Source organism: Sinocyclocheilus rhinocerous, unplaced genomic scaffold (assembly GCF_001515625.1).
Source record: "Sinocyclocheilus rhinocerous isolate Xijiao unplaced genomic scaffold, SAMN03320098_v1.1 scaffold85, whole genome shotgun sequence".
Taxonomy (NCBI): Eukaryota; Metazoa; Chordata; class Actinopteri; order Cypriniformes; family Cyprinidae; genus Sinocyclocheilus; species Sinocyclocheilus rhinocerous.
The window spans coordinates 1,627,097-1,645,628 of record NW_015649998.1 but is presented as its reverse complement, the minus strand read 5'-3'; the positions used below and the strand labels follow the sequence as shown (position 1 = coordinate 1,645,628).

At 40.0% G+C, this 18,532-nt stretch overlaps 1 protein-coding gene across 1 annotated transcript in view; it reads left to right on the top strand.

Annotated features, from left to right (window-relative positions):
* Positions 1-18,532, top strand: part of LOC107711008 (E3 ubiquitin-protein ligase HERC2-like) — a 60,890-nt gene that overhangs the window by 29,624 nt on the left and 12,734 nt on the right. The window contains exons 28-67 of the mRNA XM_016515909.1: positions 30-162; positions 302-429; positions 620-815; positions 901-1,031; positions 1,609-1,785; positions 1,902-2,038; positions 2,198-2,349; positions 2,749-2,940; positions 3,135-3,322; positions 4,567-4,759; positions 4,880-5,062; positions 5,155-5,339; positions 5,515-5,662; positions 5,767-5,963; positions 6,104-6,334; positions 7,060-7,198; positions 7,356-7,502; positions 8,138-8,280; positions 10,191-10,455; positions 10,681-10,823; positions 10,934-11,032; positions 11,114-11,282; positions 11,453-11,578; positions 12,138-12,246; positions 12,333-12,472; positions 12,555-12,745; positions 12,854-12,969; positions 13,053-13,164; positions 13,340-13,421; positions 13,759-13,902; positions 13,986-14,076; positions 14,169-14,346; positions 14,748-14,829; positions 15,942-16,113; positions 16,245-16,389; positions 16,571-16,796; positions 16,881-17,052; positions 17,175-17,361; positions 17,554-17,697; positions 18,285-18,476. Coding sequence (XP_016371395.1) covers positions 30-162; positions 302-429; positions 620-815; positions 901-1,031; positions 1,609-1,785; positions 1,902-2,038; positions 2,198-2,349; positions 2,749-2,940; positions 3,135-3,322; positions 4,567-4,759; positions 4,880-5,062; positions 5,155-5,339; positions 5,515-5,662; positions 5,767-5,963; positions 6,104-6,334; positions 7,060-7,198; positions 7,356-7,502; positions 8,138-8,280; positions 10,191-10,455; positions 10,681-10,823; positions 10,934-11,032; positions 11,114-11,282; positions 11,453-11,578; positions 12,138-12,246; positions 12,333-12,472; positions 12,555-12,745; positions 12,854-12,969; positions 13,053-13,164; positions 13,340-13,421; positions 13,759-13,902; positions 13,986-14,076; positions 14,169-14,346; positions 14,748-14,829; positions 15,942-16,113; positions 16,245-16,389; positions 16,571-16,796; positions 16,881-17,052; positions 17,175-17,361; positions 17,554-17,697; positions 18,285-18,476 — 6,285 coding nt within the window. The remainder of the gene's footprint in view (positions 1-29; positions 163-301; positions 430-619; positions 816-900; positions 1,032-1,608; positions 1,786-1,901; positions 2,039-2,197; positions 2,350-2,748; positions 2,941-3,134; positions 3,323-4,566; positions 4,760-4,879; positions 5,063-5,154; positions 5,340-5,514; positions 5,663-5,766; positions 5,964-6,103; positions 6,335-7,059; positions 7,199-7,355; positions 7,503-8,137; positions 8,281-10,190; positions 10,456-10,680; positions 10,824-10,933; positions 11,033-11,113; positions 11,283-11,452; positions 11,579-12,137; positions 12,247-12,332; positions 12,473-12,554; positions 12,746-12,853; positions 12,970-13,052; positions 13,165-13,339; positions 13,422-13,758; positions 13,903-13,985; positions 14,077-14,168; positions 14,347-14,747; positions 14,830-15,941; positions 16,114-16,244; positions 16,390-16,570; positions 16,797-16,880; positions 17,053-17,174; positions 17,362-17,553; positions 17,698-18,284; positions 18,477-18,532) is intronic.

Genomic DNA, 18,532 nt, shown 5'->3' with positions numbered 1-18,532 from the left:
ATTGTTGGATTCTTTCTTATTTGCTGCAGGACTTTCTATGCCAAATCGAGCGGTGCTGTAAACAGTACCATCTCATCACTCCCATCACTTTTCCGCCAGAACATCCTGTAGAGGAAGTGGGCCGCCTGCTGCTCTGCTGCCTTCTCAAGCACCAGGACCTTGGTAACTTAAAAAGTGCTTGTTTTATTGAATGATGTTGGCTTCTCTGTATTTTTGATTTCTGAAATCCTGCTCTGTGAACTAGCCAAAAACTCTAAACAGAGTTGTCAATGTTACTGTTCATTTCTGTTTTCTTATACAGGTCATGTCGCCCTCTCACTTGTTAATCAGTATGCCTTGGGTTTGGACCAGGGGAAACAGAGGTCCCTCCCTAAATCTGTGATTGATGTGTGTCGAATGGTGTACCAGGCCAAGTGTTCTTTGATAAAAGTGAGCTAAATAATGGGAATATTCTTGATGCAGCTCAAGCTGTCATATTTGTGATGAAATGTAAATTAGTAATTACAAACACTTTAGCTTTACATTTTAATACATGGTTATGCCAGGTGTAAATGGGGTTGGAGTGTAATGATGATTTCTTTGACCCCCTCCTCTCTGATCTTTCCCCCATCTGCTACAGACGCACCAGGAGCAAGGCCGCTCTTATAAGGAGGTGTGCGCCCTAGTGATCGAGAGGCTGCGTTTCCTGTTTAATGAGCTCCGGCCTGCTGTCAGTAATGACCTGTCCATTGTGTCCAAACTGAAGCTGCTGAGCTCTCAGCCTCGCTGGAAAAGGGTCACGCAGAAACTGATCAGAGACCGCCGCAAAAAGAGAGGTGACAAGTCTGACAGTTCATTTAAATGTTCAGTGTAAAAGGATGTTCGGTTTATAATTATAGCATGTTTTGCTTATTCACTCAGTGCTTAAGAAGTCAGAGTCAGCTGATTTGGAGGAGGGTAAGATGGAGAGGGAAGGGACCAATGAGGAGCTGCCTGCTCCAATCAGTCCCACCCCTGTGGACAAGAAGCAAACCACTGACAAATCCCCAAAGGTTTGCTGTTCTCCATTTACCTTCAGTATTTTCTTTCTCTCTCTCTCTAATTGAATTATGCATATCTCCGTAAGATCTGATGAGACTATCACAGCTGTGGTGTGTGTCTATAAATAACTCTTGCATGTCTGGCTCTGACATCTTGATGTTAATCTGCATGTGTTACAGCTACAGGACAGTTCCTTTCAAAGTTGCTTTAAATACCTTCCCCTGCAACAGCATCTTTTTCAGTTGAAATTACTGCTTGATTTGGGGATTTACTTGTACGTTCTATATGTTTCATAGTATTTATGCTTTGTTCACTTTTTCTTTCTACATTTGTTGTCTTTACTAGTTTGTTTATTTACTTGTTTTACTATTTGTAACTAATTTACTTACTAGTTAATTATTTATTAACATTTAATGAGTTGTTTTGACTTAATAGGGTCTCTTTGCGTTAATACATTTGACATGTCTTTATTGAGGAGCTTTTCTTTATAATTATTCAATTTGAATTAAAGCATGTCATGTAATTCCTTCTATTAAAATGTTTATTTGATTAACATCCTGATTCATTTTCTTCTACTTTATCTTGTAGCAGGATAAGTGGCAGCCTCTACTAAACACCATAGGCAGTGTTCAGAAGTACCGCTGGTTAAAGCATAGCGTTCAGGGCTCCTTCTCTCAGTCCAGCCTCATGAGCGCCATCGTTGAGTTTGCTCTGAAAGAGGAACCGCTGGATGTGGAGAAGATGAGGAAGTGCCTTCTTAAACAGGTAGTTAAAACGAAGTTCAACCAACCCCATCTGTTTTGTCTAAAAAGGTAGTTCTGAACATAAAATGGACCTGTAAATGACAGTATTTAACTCCTAACAATAACACTTGTGTACAGTTGGAGCGAGCTGAGGTCCGGCTGGAGGGTATAGACACTATGTTGAAGCTGGCATCCAAAAACTTCCTCCTGCCTTCCGTACAGTACGCCATGCTCTGTGGTTGGCAGAGAGTCATACCTGAAGGGACCAATATTGGGCAAGTTTAAAGCTATAAACAATCTTCAAGCAGGACGTTTGTTTTTCATGTTCTGTTTTTAGTAGATTCTTTTGTGTTTTGCAGCATATTTTAGTATGGCAGTTCAACAGTATCTTGCCTTGGTTTGTATTTACATTCATATCTGTTTTGCCCTGATAGAGAGCCCCTGGCTGACTGCCTAAAGGATGTAGATCTCATTCCTCCATTTAACCGCATGTTGCTGGAGGTGACGTTCGGTAAGCTCTATGCCTGGGCCATCCAGAATGTCCGCAACATCTTGTTGGAGGCCAGCGTCAAGTTCAAGGAGCTGGGTATGTGTGAAGTCATTACAATGATTATAAAACACATTTAATTAATGTACGCTACCCCTTCAAAAGTTTGGGGTCAGTAAGATTGTTTTAATTCATTTATAAGGTGACAGAAGATCCATATTTCAAGTAAATGCCGCTCTTTTGAACTTTCTTTTCAATAAATCTTAAAAGAATTGTATCAATTTCCACAAACATACTAAGCAGCAAAACTGTTTTCAGCATTGATAATAATAAAAGTTAACGTGTAGTCGCTCACTTTTTATCTATATAATGCATCCTTTCTGAATAATAATAATTTCAAAAAATTTTTATAAAAAATAATAAAAAAAATCATACTGTCCCCAACTATTTGAATGTTATGGTATTTAGTATTACTGAATGTTGTTTCCTCTCCTCCAGGTGTGCAGCCAGTGCCTTTGCAGACCATCACTAATGAGAACCCAGCAGGCCCCAGTTTGGGTACCATTCCTCAGGCACGCTTCCTGCTGGCCATGCTCCACATGCTCACTCTCAAACATGGAGCCAACAGCCTCAGTCTCCTGCTGAACTCTGGCATCCTCGCCCTCACCCAGTGTGTTCTTCGACTCATTGGTCAGGACCTTCTCTTGACTTGCTTTCTTCTTAAATCGGATGGGTTTTATTTTATAGGGCCAGTTGTATACTGTCAGATTAAATACAATGGAGTCAGATGGACTTCACTGTAAAGGGTAATTTTCAGGGACAGATTGATCTCTTCTGTACTGTTTAATGTTTTTTTCTGAATATGTCGGCATTGCATTGCACAGGTCCCAGCTCTGATAGCAGTGAGGAGGAGCTGAGCTCTGTAGCTCACGAAGGCTCAGCTACAGTTCTCGAGGAGTCCAGGAAGGAGACGGCCCCAACCCCTCTCCCTGCCTCTGGCCCTGATTTGGCAGCTATGATGAAGATTGGCACTAGGGTGATGAGAGGACCTGACTGGAAATGGGGAGATCAGGCAAGTTAAAGCTGATGTGTTTGCCTTGTTATCTACACTTGCAATGCAGTGTTCATATAAGTGTGCACAAATTAGGGGTGTGCGATATATATCGTCTACGATAATATTGTAATTGTTGTTTTAACAATGTGCGTTTTGACATTATAAAGTATTTTGCAAAAACCATTCAAAATACCCCTACAGAGTACACTAAACTAGTGCGAGTGCTCATTTAGAGTGCGTTCTTTCACTGCATGATTCAATCTATTAAAATGCGTTTAGAATGATCACAAATTCAAGACATGGGGGCAAAAATGTATATATTATACCACTTCATATAGTTTCACACGAAGAGTGCCATTTTTTTTTCTCTCCAAAAATTACCATGATTACAAATGTGATATTGATTTTTTACAACAGTTCAATAAACAAGAAATTAATTAAGATACTTATGTTTTAGACACCATATTTCCTGTTTTTGCGCTATTTAGACGACAAAAATAATTCCAAACAAATTGCCACAGCACTGTTTTGCGTCTCTGAGCAACATGACAGTGTTTCGCTCCTGAATGAATCAACCGTTTAAATGATTCGGCTCAATCGCAATGACTCGCTTATTAACAGTGACTTGCTGCCACCTACTGGCGGTTTTAAGGCTGCCGTTCTCAGCGCCATCAAAATAAAAGTCCCGCCACGAACGCATCGGCCAAACAGAAAAACTTATCGGCCGATGCCGATATTTGAAAAATGCCAAATATCGGCCGATATATCGGCCTTGGCGATATATTGGTCGACCATTAGTTTTAATTTCACATTTAAAGTATTCATTTTTTAAATTATTTCAAATATCTCAGTATTCAACGTTTTATGTTTAATATCAAAACATTATTTATGCATTTGTAATTGCAGGTTAAATGCATTCACGTCTTGCATTAAACAGTGTACATCTAAATGCCACTTCAGATGCAGCTTCTGTGTTTCCTCAGGCTTGCAAAGATGAATTTTATTGATACTGATATCATTTGCTTGGTAACATCCCAAATGTCTTATTATTCTAATTCACTGATTAAATGTAAGAATCTGACTCAAAAGATAACGGTCACTTAAAGAAAAAATGGCTTTATAAAGGTAAAAATGCCCATGAAATGTAAAAATCAGTTTTATCTTATTGGAAAAGATTAATTTCTATCAGTGTGAACTGACCACCCCTAGCACAAATGCATTGTCAGGTCAGTTTATTCAAGTTTCTGTTTGGTGTGTGTTAGGATGGACCACCACCAGGCATGGGCCGTGTGATTGGGGAGTTGGGAGAAGATGGCTGGATTCGTGTACAGTGGGACACCAGCAGCACCAATTCCTACAGGATGGGCAAAGAGGGCAAGTATGACCTTAAACTGGCCGAGCCGCCACCTGCCACCCAACCGGCCACAGAAGACTCTGACACAGAGGACGACACAGGTTTGTGATGCACATGGCACTGTCATTCCAGAGAACGAAGCATTTACTACCCAGTCTTGGTGCTTTACTGTATTTGTAATTGCCATGTTGATTTATACAATTTCTCCCTCTTTGTCTCAGAAGGGGAGGTGATGGAGAAGAGTGTTCACCCAACTGCAATCATGTTGACCAGTACAGTTAATCTGTTGAAGACACTGTCACTATCCTCTGGGATTCACGCTGAGGTGATGCAGGCTGACGCTATTAGCACTCTGTGTGGTCTACTCAGGATACTGGTGGAGAGTGGAGCCAATGACAAGACTGGTAACAGCCCAGAGTTTATTTGTTAATTTTTTTTTTTTTATAATATAATGTTTAAATTATATTTGAACCACATTCCTCCCTTTCTTCTTTAGGTTGTTCATCTCACAAGCTGGTGTCTCTTGAGCAGCACAGGAGCTGGTGCACACTGGGATTTATTCGCAGTATAGCTCTCATGCCCCAGATGTGCAGTACCCTGAGCTCCTCTGCATGGATCAGTCTGCTCATACGCATCGTGGAGGGCCACCAGTCCTTCACTGCCGTCACGCTACAGAGACAGGTGCCAACATTGCATCCTGGTTTCATTTAACACTTACTATGAGTTCTGACTGGATTTACCAAGAGGATGAGAGCTTTCCTTGTCTCATTACAGTAAAATTGTCATTCTAAAACCTTCATGAGTACCACAGGGTTAAAATGAGTGCATTTAGTCTTCTTTCCTCACTCCCTGGCAGATTCTTGCCCTGCGGCTTCTACAGGTTGTTTTACCCTCCTGGGATAAGACAGAGCGCTCGCAGGATATGACGTTTCTGGTGGAGAAACTCTTTGGGTTCCTCGGCAGCTTGCTCAGCACTTGTTCCTCAGATTTGCCCCTCCTCAGGGGTACTGTACATTTATTAACTCCTTTCTCACTGTGTGCTCTTTGTGAGGTAGTACAAATGCTGATAGCAGGATGCCACTTTAACATCTCGTTTTGTGATTTACAGAAGGTTCGATGCGTAGGAGAAAGTCCCGCCCTCAAGCCTCTCTGACAGCAACTCACAGCAGTACCCTAGCAGAGGAAATTGTGGCCGTACTGCGTACACTTCACTCCCTTGGCCAATGGAATGGCCTTGTTAATGAATACATTAACTCCCAGCTCAGTGGTATCAGTGATATCATGGCAGGCAGACACACTGAAGCGGTACAAGTCCAATTTTGATGTTATTAGCCAACTAATATTAGTGTTGTAAAATAATGGAAGTATTTTACTAAAGGTACCATATATTGGTTTTGAGCCCTGGTTAGATGATATGGAATTTTTCTACATTGTGTTTCTGTCAGGTTGTGCTTGAAGACTACCTTCCCAATGCAGAAGCCCCGGCGGTGGGCAGTCTGATGGCAGTTTTGGCAGTCATCGGTGGGATTGATGACCGTCTGCGTTTGGGAGGACCTGTGGTTCATGAGGAATATGGGGAGGGCACTGTGACTCGCATTACACCTAAAGGACGAATCACTGTTCAGTTCCATGAGATGAGGAACTGCAAAGTCTGCCTGCTCAGTCAGCTCAAACCGGTACATATGCACCAACACACAGCATTGCTTCCCAAGTTGAGCATGTTGCATTGTGGGATACAGTATTCTACTCAGTGTTTTCTGTTGTATGTATACTACTGTTCAAACGTTTGGGCCAGTAAAAAAGAAAAAGAAAAGAGAAATGTATACCTTTATTCAGCAAGAATGCATTTCTATTCAAACTAGCTGTTATTTTTAACGTTCTTTTAATCAAAGCATCCTTAAATTATATTTCACAATACTTCTCTTTTTAATGTAATTTTGATTAAATAAATGCAGCCTTGTTGAGTATAAGATAACTATTTTCAAAAACACTAAAGAAATCTTGTTGACCCCAAAAATTATATTTGTAAAATATAATGTGCAATATACATACATATAGTGCTATATACTGCAGATATATCAAGAGTAGTAAATTTTTATGAACACAGCCATTGTTGGTCGTGGCTAGAAGGGATACAGCTAAAACCGGAAGCTAACAATAAATTAAGTTTTCTACCTATTAGATTGTTTTATTTACGTCCACACACCTACCCCAACCCTAAACCTACCTCTTACAGTAATGCAAAAACAGTAATTATTGTTGTACAGTCTGACAAATTACGCTATATTGATGTGCATATGCCCAGTAGACGAATCTGTATACCATCTAACCTTAACCACCATTGTTTTTCTTTATGGTTGATATTGTTGTTTATTTTCTGTCTGTCTGGATATCTTTGCAGATTCATATGGTTCCATTCAGTGTTCAGAACCTGCCCTTCACTGAGCCTATGCTGACAGTGTGGGCCCAGTTAGTCAACTTGGCAGGAAGCAAGCTAGAGAAACAACGCATGAAGAAATCCCTCAGCAGAGGACTTACGGGTACGCCACATGCAGCAATCACAAATCAAATGTCATTTTGATGATTTGATTGGGAAAAGAAATAGACTGTTCATGCAACCGTCCAAGCAAAAACATCTGTTCCACACTAATCTACGTATGATAATAAATATTCTGGTTTGTGTGTTTGTCATTGCAACAGATCAGGTGGATGTGCATTTGTTGCGGTGTCAGCAGCTCAGACTGTACATCCTGAAGGCAGCGCGTGCTCTGCTCTCCCACCAGGACAAACTCCGACAGATCCTTTCTCAGCCAGCTGTCATAGACGTCAGCCCTAATCCTACAGGTGAGACCAGAATGTCACCCTTGATCTCACTTCTAGTTTCAATCTGCATGTATTTTCGGATTCACTTATTTGCTCTTGTCTTTATCTCTGTGCGGTTATCTTTCAATGCTGTGTTGTCAAAAGTTATAAAATTTTCTCACAGCTCACACACCAAGCAGAAAATGCAGGAGTGATGAGGAGTCATTTATATCTGTTAACTGTTTATAATGCACTGGGAACGACTAAATCATGTTCCGTTGTATCACATCACTACCCCCTGGTGGTCACATGTAGATTTTTATTATTATTATTATTATTATTATTTTGATGACTGCTTTTAAATATGGTGTCTTCTCTGTGCGGTTATCTTTCAATGCTGTGTTGTCAAAAGTTATAAAATTTTCTCACAGCTCACACACCAAGCAGAAAATGCAGGAGTGATGGGGAGTGATTATATCTGTTAACTGTTTATAATGCACTGGGAACGACTGAATCGTGTTCCGTTGTATCACATCACTACCCCCTGGTGGTCACATGTAGATTTTTATTATTATTATTATTATTATTATTTTGATGACTGCTTTTAAATATGGTGTCTTCTCTGACAATTTTGTAATGCTTATGCTTATGTTATGATTTTGTGTGTTTGTGTTCAGAGGATCAGTGTGCGTCGTCTCCTGATGTGGGAGATTTGTCTCCCGAGGGTCCTCAGCCTCCCCTCATCCTCCTCCAGCAGCTGCTGTCAGCATCCACTCAACCATCCCCCATCAAAGCCATATTCCACCGCCAGGAGTTGGAGGTCAGAGACCGTATTTACACTTCCTTAACATTTTATTTTACGTATGGCAAATTTAATGACTAACAATCCGGAACATTGACCCAAAAACTTAAATTATAGCTATAGCTGTAATTTTTGTTTTGTTATAATAAATATAATATAATATAATAATATATAATGTATACAAATATTGCATACAAATTAGGGATGTATCGGCCGCCGATATTTATCGGCCGATTTTTTTATTATTTTAAAGCCATCGGCATATCGGAAATAGCATGAAAAAGGCCGATACCGATGGTTTATTAATTAACTGCATGGAGACAATGAGTTGCATGTCTGTTGCATAATCCAATGTTTTTCTCTGGGCAAAATAATTAAATACTTGCCAAAACAAAATAAAATCTGTACAAAATATAGTTTGTCAGACAGCATAGTATGGACAATGCAAATGTGACACTGACGCATCCAACCAGTGAAATGCCCGCGCTCCGCTGTAAATTCATCATAGGTAACGGTAAGTGGCAATGGCAATGCCCCGGAGTTAGTTTATCTGAGGATATGTCACAAACCGCCAATTAAGCATTAGGCCTACATTTAAGTGAAAATTATTATCAGGTAATATGCAGCTTTTTGTGTGTTTGAAACCAGCAAAAATGGCTGGATCGTGTAGAACACGGATTCACACAAGTTCACATCATGCACCTGCAGCGTTTCTGTGAACAGAGAAAATGGAATAAAACTATATAGGCGACATAAAAAGTAATATATTGGCCTATACACTAAATATATTTCACTTAAATCATTAACAGATTAACAAAACGAAATAAATTGTGCTGAGTTTGGATCATTGTAACGCGCTCCGAAGTTCACGGAAAGGAAAGACGTTTTCTTTATTTTGCAAAAGCTTTACAGTTTTGAATCGCGTCAGCGACTCATATGCACATACAACATATTTTTGCTAACTTGACATCGCAGCCTGTTCATTATCAAAATAAAATACAGCTAAAGATACATAAAAAGTTACACTGTTCAATTTAAATAGTCCGTAGTACAGTCTGTGCCGTCCAGCGTAACCACCGCCTCACTGTGCTGATGTCGAAAATGCGAGTGAAGAACAAAGCCTATAGTTTACATAATAAATAATATTTTAGCATCCAGATACGTCTTCAATATATGGAAACATTTGGATTCGTGCAGAATGAGAAGAGGTAGGCTTCAGTTTCGCTTTTAAATTAATTAGTTTTGGCTTACAACTTTAGAGGATTTGTTGTGGAGAGAAGGGAACTAAAATAGCCTAATTGTGTTTGTAATGTTTGTAAATATTTTGCTTTATTTACTGGTGTTTTAGCCTACATTATTTCTGAATGATAATAATAAAATAATATATTAATAATAAAATGCGACGTACAGCCTACTAATTTAGGCTGTTTTTTCCTCTCAAAACGCTTATAAGGAGTAGTGTTTTTTTTAGCCATGCTGCAAACATTTTTAAATATCTTGGAAAAAATAGGCCTACTTTAATGTCTTTAAAGCGTTGACAGTATTTTCTTTTGTTTAATACATTTGGTCAAAATCTAGAAAAGATGATGCTGTATTGGCTATGACTAAGCACAAGATAGGCTACCAGATCCTGCTTTTACTTTTAAACAAATAAGTGCAATGTGGGTGAGCATAAAATACTTTTTAAATGCATAAAATCAATCATACTGTACTTATAGTTATTATAATATATAATATTTTTCAGAATATATTATATTATTTTTCTGTGGTAATCAACATTATGCCTCAGATGCTGTTGATAGAACTTTGTGATTGTGATCTTAAAGCCTTTCAGTTACCAGCTCAGATGTTACATCACCCAGTTCTTTCATCTTTTTTTTTTTTCCTCCCTGAATTTCAAATGTCTTTGTGCTGGTATGTGTGATTAGGCAGCAGCTCTGGCAGTGTGTCAGTACCTGGCAGTTGAATCCACACACCCGTCCTCCCCCCTATTTGAGGACAGCAGCTCCAGCGAGGCCACCACACCGGTCACTGTGCAACATATGCGCCCGCCCAAGCAGAAGAAACACAAGACTTCACCTGTGCCCCCTGCTCCCATCGTCCTGCAGCTGATGGAGATGGGCTTTCAAAGGAAAAACATTGAATTTGCCCTTAAATCACTGTCTGGAACCACAGGCGCTTCTGGAGTGCCAGGTACTGCACCACTAGCTCAAGTTTATGAATGTTAAATTGAATTCTGTCTGTACTACATGCTTGAGTACTCAAAGTTCCTACCCTTAGAAGAAAGTACCATTGCTTACATGGTAACTTAGTAATGCCATGGTCATTTGGGCACTACCATGTTGATTATACCATCGTCTTCCCTTTTTTACATGGAGCATTTTTGTTAGCAACTGATTCATTATGTTTGGGTTTTAGGTGTAGAGGCATTAGTGGGCTGGTTGTTGGACCATCCAGATGTTCACATTACAGATGTGTCAGATGCAGATACTGTATCAGATGAATACTCTGATGAAGAGGTGCTGGAAGAGCTAGAGGAGCCTGAGCCAGCCTTCCCTGTGGTGTGTATAATTACACATACACACAATGATCCGTCACACACCAGATATGAAGTGCAGATTCACTTGTAGTCATTAAATGCGTAACAAACGCTCTTTCCCTTGCATGTCAGCCTCCTGGGGTTGTGGTGACTGAGAGTCAGACTTTTAAAAAGAGGTCGGATTTTCAGAGCAATGATGATTATGCTGTATATGTGAGAGAGCACATTCAGGTGAGGAGCTACGCTTGTTTATTTATGGTTTTGGGTGGTAATGGATGAGATGAGCTGATCAGAGGCCTGTGTGTGTTGCAGGTGGGCATGATGGTACGGTGCTGCAGGACATATGAGGAAGTATATGAGGGAGATGTGGGGAAAGTGATCAAGCTGGACAGAGATGGCCTGCATGATCTGAATGTGCAGTGTGACTGGCAGCAGAAAGGAGGAACGTACTGGGTCCGTTATATCCACACTGAGCTGCTGGGTAAATCCTCTTTATGTTCTGCTCTTAAACACTTTATATGGACTGAAGTCCTAATTGCATTTTTATTGTATCAGTAATATTTATTTTTCCTGTTACTTATAGTGGATTTGTTTATTTATTAACATACAGTATTTGTTTAAACTAAATAAATGTTATTCTCTATTATCCAGGGTTTCCTCCCCAGACTTCTCCGTCCCATATTAAGATAGGTGATAAAGTGCGAGTGAAGCCCTCGGTCACAACGCCAAAGTACAAGTGGGGATCTGTCACTCACAGGAGTGTGGGTGTTGTCAAAGGTAACAGGATCATATTTAAACAGGTTTAAACTAGTGCTGTCAAGCAGTTAATCACATCCAAAATAAAAGTTTTTATTTACATATGTGTGTGTACTGTGTATATTTATGTATATATAAATAGACACACATGCATGTATATATTTCAGAAAAATATGTTGTTTATGTATTAAATATATTTATATGTAATATAAATTATATGAATATAAATAAATACATGTACATTTTTTCCAAATATATTCTGTATGTGTGTGTGTGTGTATTTATATATACATAATAAATATACACAGCACACAGACATAAATTATGTAAACAAAAACTTTAATTTCGGATGCGATTAATCGTTTGACAGCACTAGTTTAAACAAAATTTTCACCTTAAAATTTACTGCTTGTCCTCATGTTCAAATGTGTTTTTCAGTTTTGGTTGAACTATACTTTTATGCGGATTGTTTTGCTATGTATCTCGAACCTGTAGCACAGGGCTTTCTCTTCAGGGATAAATGAAAACTGTTGTTGCTGGGTTTGATCCTACTGTGTAATTATGTAACGTTTGTGTCCAGCTTTCAGTGCCAATGGGAAAGATGTGATAGTGGACTTTCCTCAGCAGTCACACTGGACTGGGCTGCTATCAGAGATGGAACTTGTTCCCTGTGTACATCCTGGTGTCAGGTACAGAGTACAAGTGAAAATCACCTCTTGATGACAAATAAATAAATAAACTAAATAAAATGATACTGTTTCTACACTTTTCTTAGGTGTGACGGATGTCAGATGTTCCCTATAAATGGCCCCAGGTTTAAGTGTCGGAGCTGTGATGACTTTGACTTTTGCGAGAGCTGCTTCAAGACCCGTAAACACAATCCTAGACATTCATTCGGACGAATAAATGAACCAGGTCTGGGAAAATTTCATGTGTTGTTCAATAGCTACTTTGTCATTTAGCATTACAAAAGTGTAACCTAATCATTTCCCTTTAGGTCAGTCACCCACCTTCGGTGGGCGTTCAGGAAAGCAGCTAAAGAGGCATCACAACAATCAGCGTGGCATGCTGATTGATGAGTGGTCCAGAGTGGTGAAGAACCTCAGCGTTTCATCCTCTGTTAACCAGGCGTCTCGGCTCATAGACTGTGGAGAGCAATGCTGGCAGTCCTCAGGCTCTCAGGGCAAGGTCAGACTAATTATAGGCATACACTACTATTCAAACATTTGGGGTCAGTAAGATATTTTATTTGTGTGTACTTTTACTTTACTTGTGCATTAAATTATTGACTGTAAGATCCATGGCTTGAGCATTGTGGGGCGTGTCCGCGCAGAGGATGAAGATCTGGCTACTGTGCCTTTCCTGGCATCTGACAATGAGGAAGAGGAGGATGAGAAGACAGCGACTGGAAGGTGTGCGTTTTGTTGCATTTGGTAAAGTAGAGAAAGCATGAACTGGTGCGTTATTTAGTTTCTCTTTCTATCTCCTTTTGCAGTCTGACTCGAAAAAGGTTGTCAGGGCTGGAGTCCGCTGCCACCATCAGAACCAAAGTCTTTGTCTGGGGTCTCAACGATAAGGACCAACTTGGTGGACTTAAGGGGTCTAAGGTCAGTAATGTGTAAAAACACATTCAAATTTGTAGTTTTTTAATTAGATTTAAAAAAAATATTATTTATTTAATATAATATAATATTTTCTATAGAGGTCTTGATTATATGATAGCATAACTTTTATAGCTATAGCTCGCAATGACAAATCTTAGTGTCTTGTTTTCTCTCTCAGATCAAAGTCCCATCATTCTCAGAGACCCTGTCTGCGCTGAATGTAGTGCAGGTGGCTGGAGGCTCTAAAAGTCTTTTTGCTGGTGAGTTTATGCCTTTATGCCTTTGCTGCTCAATGCCATGCGTTACATTGATTGCACCACCAGTTAAGTGGTCTATGAAGTTTCAGTTCCAACCCTGGGTGTATGATGCAAGGTGGTAAAAATCACTGTAACGCATGGCCTTGTGTATCATTTTGCTTTTGCAAAATAGCAGCAACAGCAATGTGATACAAGACACCGGTGTGGCTTTCTAGTTGTATTTTTATATCTAAAATTAGTGTTTTATTAGCATTGGATGCTTATTATTTTGCAGTTAGATACCGAAGTATTACATTATACTCTTTTAACCAAATTAATGATTGATTCTTTGTCTTTACAGTGACTGCTGAGGGTAAAGTATTTGCCTGTGGAGAGGCCACTAACGGAAGACTTGGTTTAGGACTGTCCAGTGGAACCATCCCTATACCAAGACAGATATCTGCCCTCAGCAACTATGTGGTCAAGAAAGTTGCTGTACATTCAGGTATGCCCTTTTTCCGTTTTAAGGAAAGCATCCTTTGTTGTCAGAATGTGTTGTTTTAAAGTGGGTAAACTGTTTGTGTTCAGGTGGTAGGCATGCCATGGCGTTGACTGTGGATGGAAAAGTATTCTCTTGGGGTGAAGGAGATGATGGCAAGCTTGGGCACTTCAGTCGAATGTAGGTCATTCATACCTCTTCCAATAGGAATGTAGAATATGTGGAAGGTTTCTAGAGGGATCTCATGAGAATTTTCCTTTTTTTCCCACCAGGAACTGTGATAAGCCACGGCTAATTGAGGCATTGAAAACCAAGCGCATTCGAGATATTGCCTGCGGCAGCTCTCACAGTGCCGCCATCACCTCGAGTGGTGAACTGTACAGCTGGGGTCTGGGTGAATATGGCCGTCTGGGCCACGGAGACAACACTACTCAGCTCAGACCCAAACTGGTATTTGTTTTACTTGCAGTATATCATTAAACTCAGAGCTCTCTGTTCTAAACTGCAGGGTTACCATATTTTTTGCAGAGGAATCCCTATAAGTTGGAGGTGATGTGCGATGCACAAAGGAAACACATTTTATATCATATACTATTTTTAATATGTAATTGAAAATTAATTTAGGCAGAATCTTTGAAGATTTAAGCCTTGCCCCATTTATGTAGATAGTAGCTGCACTTGTATGCCTATTGATACAATAAAAAAAAAGAAAATGTCAAGTTACCAAGATGTCTGCAGAGTGGACTGACTTGCTTTAAACTTGCTTATTCTCATTGTGCTGTTTAAATTCAGTGGATGCTGTGTGTATCCCTCATTGCACTAGATCAAACTTGTCTGTGTGTGGTTTGCAGGTCAAGGTGCTTTTAGGCCATCGTGTTGTCCAGGTGGCTTGTGGAAGTCGAGATGCCCAGACCCTTGCCCTTACAGATGAAGGTATAATCCTGCTTTTTGTTTTGTGGATTTAATGTAATGCAATTTAATGTTTCATTTGTTGTGTTTTGTGTTTTTGTTTCATTTGGTTTTCTTTGGTTCTGTTTATTTTCTTTTGGTTTTGGCTAGTTTTGTTTGCTTTGGTTTTGTTTGGTTCTGTTTAGTTGTTTTGGTTTGTTTCACCTGGTTTCGTTTAGTTCCGTTTAGGTTTGTCTGAGATTGTCTAGTTTGTTTTAGTTTAGCTTCATTTGGTTTTGTTTGGTTTCATTTAGTTTAGTTTCATTTGTTTTCATTTAGTTTTGATTAGTTCTGTCTGGTTCTGTTTGTTTTAGTTTCATTTGCCTTGGTTTTGTTTGGTTTTGTCTTGTTTCGTTTGGGTTCTGTATAGTTTTGTTTGGTTTTGTTTCATATAGCCTCACTTGGTTTGCTTTTTAGTTTGGCTTATTTTTATTTAGTTTCGTTTAGCTCTGTCTGGTTTTGTTTGCTTTAGGTTCATTTGACTTGGCTTGGTTTGGTTTGATTTAGTATATTTTTTTTTTAGTTTTGTTTGGTTTCGCTTAGCTTCATTTGGTTTGGTTTTTTAGTTCTGTTTTGTTGTTGCAGGCATATGAATTAGGGCTGCACGATTAATCGAAATTAAATCGCAAAGGCGATAAATCGCGATTAGGCAGAAGCTGCGATTGTCATGCATATCTTTTAGTGAAGCACGGTTCTGTGATCAACAGTAAATCTCCATCCGAAGGCCAGAGGGCGCTCTCGTGCGGAAACTCCAAATATGCCCTCCAGAAGAAACCCAGGAAATACCTATAGTGGTTGCTGGATAAACGAAGATTTAACTGCTTTCATTAATTCAACGTGACTAATAAACACACGACTACGACAATATATGGTTTATCTGCGAGCGTCTTATTATCATTTTTATTATAATAAAGTATATAATAATGCAATGCTAATCGACATAGCCTTTATCACTGCTTAGAATACTATGAAATATGTTGCGTGCCTTATTCTGTGTAAGAAGCCACATCATCTCTACGATGATGATACGCATGACAATCACATTCGATTAATCGTGCAGCCCTAATATGAATGTATGTTTTTATATGTTTTTTTAGGACTGGCGTTCTCATGGGGAGATGGAGACTTTGGAAAGCTGGGCCGTGGCGGAAGCGAAGGCTGTAACATTCCTCAAAACATAGAGCGTCTGAATGGGCAGGGGGTGTGTCAGATTGAATGTGGAGCTCAATTTTCCCTTGCCCTCACTAAATCTGGAGTTGTCTGGACCTGGTATGAATATTAGAGGAGATTTTGATTTATTTATTTTTTTAAGATGCATTACAGTACAATTCATGATTGAGTCTTAAAAATGCTTCTTTCCTCAGTGAAGCTTTTTAACATGCTGCTGTTGCATTGTGCAGGGGTAAGGGGGATTACTTCCGACTGGGTCACGGCACAGACGTTCACGTGCGCAAGCCCCAGATGGTTGAAGGACTGAGGGGGAAGAAGATAGTTCATGTGGCCGTAGGGGCCCTGCACTGCCTGGCTGTCACAGACACTGGACAGGTGCGCTACAGGATTGTTTTTTTACATTTAGCTGCTTGGTGGTATAGAGGAGTAGCACAACTACTACTTCCTCCTACTGTTTTATTTTGGTACATTAAACAGCTCATGGTGCATGGTAAACAAAACTCACCTTTTGTTGACAAGTTTAGTGCTGGTGTAAGATGAAGTGTTGTTTGGATAGGTGTACGCGTGGGGGGATAATGACCATGGGCAGCAGGGGAACGGCACAACCACAGTCAACAGGAAGCCTACGCTGGTGCAGGGTCTAGAAGGGCAGAAAATTACCCGTGTGGCCTGCGGCTCCTCTCACAGCGTGGCCTGGACCACCGTAGATGTCACCACACCCTCCGTCCATGAGCCTGTCCTCTTCCAGACTGCTAGAGACTCTCTGGGAGCGTCTTACCTTGGTAATTTCCACCCAATCTCCATTTCTTTTCTGTTGTTGTGTGCCTCTTGCTTAAAGTTAAAGTTTTGTGCGTGTTTCTTTATAGGTGTACCATCAGACAGTGACCCATCTTTACTAAGTAATAAGCTGAATGGCGTGAGCAGTGTGAAGCCCAACAGGCCATCTCTGGCAAAGATCCTACTCTCTCTAGATGGTAATCTGGCCAAACAGCAGGCCCTGTCCCATGTGCTCTCTGCCCTGCAGATTATGTATGCCAGGTATGACCTTAATGCATATATTTAAGGTATTAGAACTACTCTGCATTCCAGATTGATTGTTTTCTGCTCCATAAAATAAAATAAATGCTCTGGAATCACTTAATTACTCTCATGTCACACAGGGATGCAGTGGTGGGAGCATTGATTCCTGCCTCCATGATGCCTCTGGAGTGTCCCTCCAGCTCTCCGGTGCCCCCTTCAGATTGTTCATCAGCATCCAGCCCCTGTGAGGCTGAGGGTCCAGCCCTGCCCTCAGAAACAGAGGAGAGGGTCAGTCCACACCCCTGGATGGACAGCAAACGAGGAGAGGTGAGGAGTGCTGCCTATGCATGACTGCCTTCACATTTGCTGTACTTTTTTTGGTGTTTGTTTGTTTTCAGTAGCCATTGTTCTGCACCATTCACCTCTTCTTTTTTTCCCTTTTACGATACAATCATTCAAATGTCCAAGACAACAGTACATTTACAAGCTTGTTCTGTCATATGGTATTGTGTGGTCTAGGTGACCACATCTGAGGATGCCACTACCCCTTCTTCAGCCGTGACCCCTTCCGCTGCCTCTGCTTCATCTCGGCCCTTTATCCCAGTCACAGATGACCCTGGTGCTGCCAGCATCATTGCTGAGACCATGACCAAAACCAAAGAGGTCAGTCGCACATGCTTTTATGCAGTGGTTTAATAAAGCTAAACACTTATTTATTGATTGATTGATTTATTGATCAATTTATTTTATTAGTTTTATTTTTAATAATTTTTTTTATGTATTGTAATTCATTTTTTTGTTTGTTTATGGTGGCATCAGCTTTTTAAATTTGTTTTAATTAAAAAAAAATTTTAAACTGCTATGACGTACTATAATGTAATTATGGATGCATGTCTCAATTTATGATTGTGTGTTTCTTGTTTTGTTTACCATAAGGGATTGTCTTTCCGAGCTAGCGTTCATTTATTTTCAATTTTTTGATTAGGGAACACTGTGTTCATATAAATGCATGGCTCTTTGACTGCGTTATAGAGGAAAAATAACAGAATGGCCCAAGTGAATTCTAGCCTGCCGGTCATAGAAATGTTCCTGTTAATCATACTTTGGAGATGTTTGTTCCTGATCATTAAAATGAAATGCATGCATTAAGTCTGTTTAAAAAGGATTACATTTGTATGTTGACTTTGCTTCAATCCCTTGTATAAACTGAAGTGATATTTACAGTGGCCTGGTTTAATTTATTGGAACAGGACTCTGAGAGCCAGAGTAAAGCAGTGGGCCCAGAGCCACAATATCTGGATGAGTTCACCAGTCTGCTGGTTCCCGATGACACACGTGTGTTGGTAGACCTGTTAAAACTGGCTGTGTCTCTGCGCTCAGGCGATAAAGGCAAGGAAGTGCTGTCTGCTGTGCTGTCTGGCATGGGTACAGCCTTCCCACAGGTAAAAACCAACCTCTTTTCTAACTCACTGCATGTTTTTCTAACTAAAATGGTATC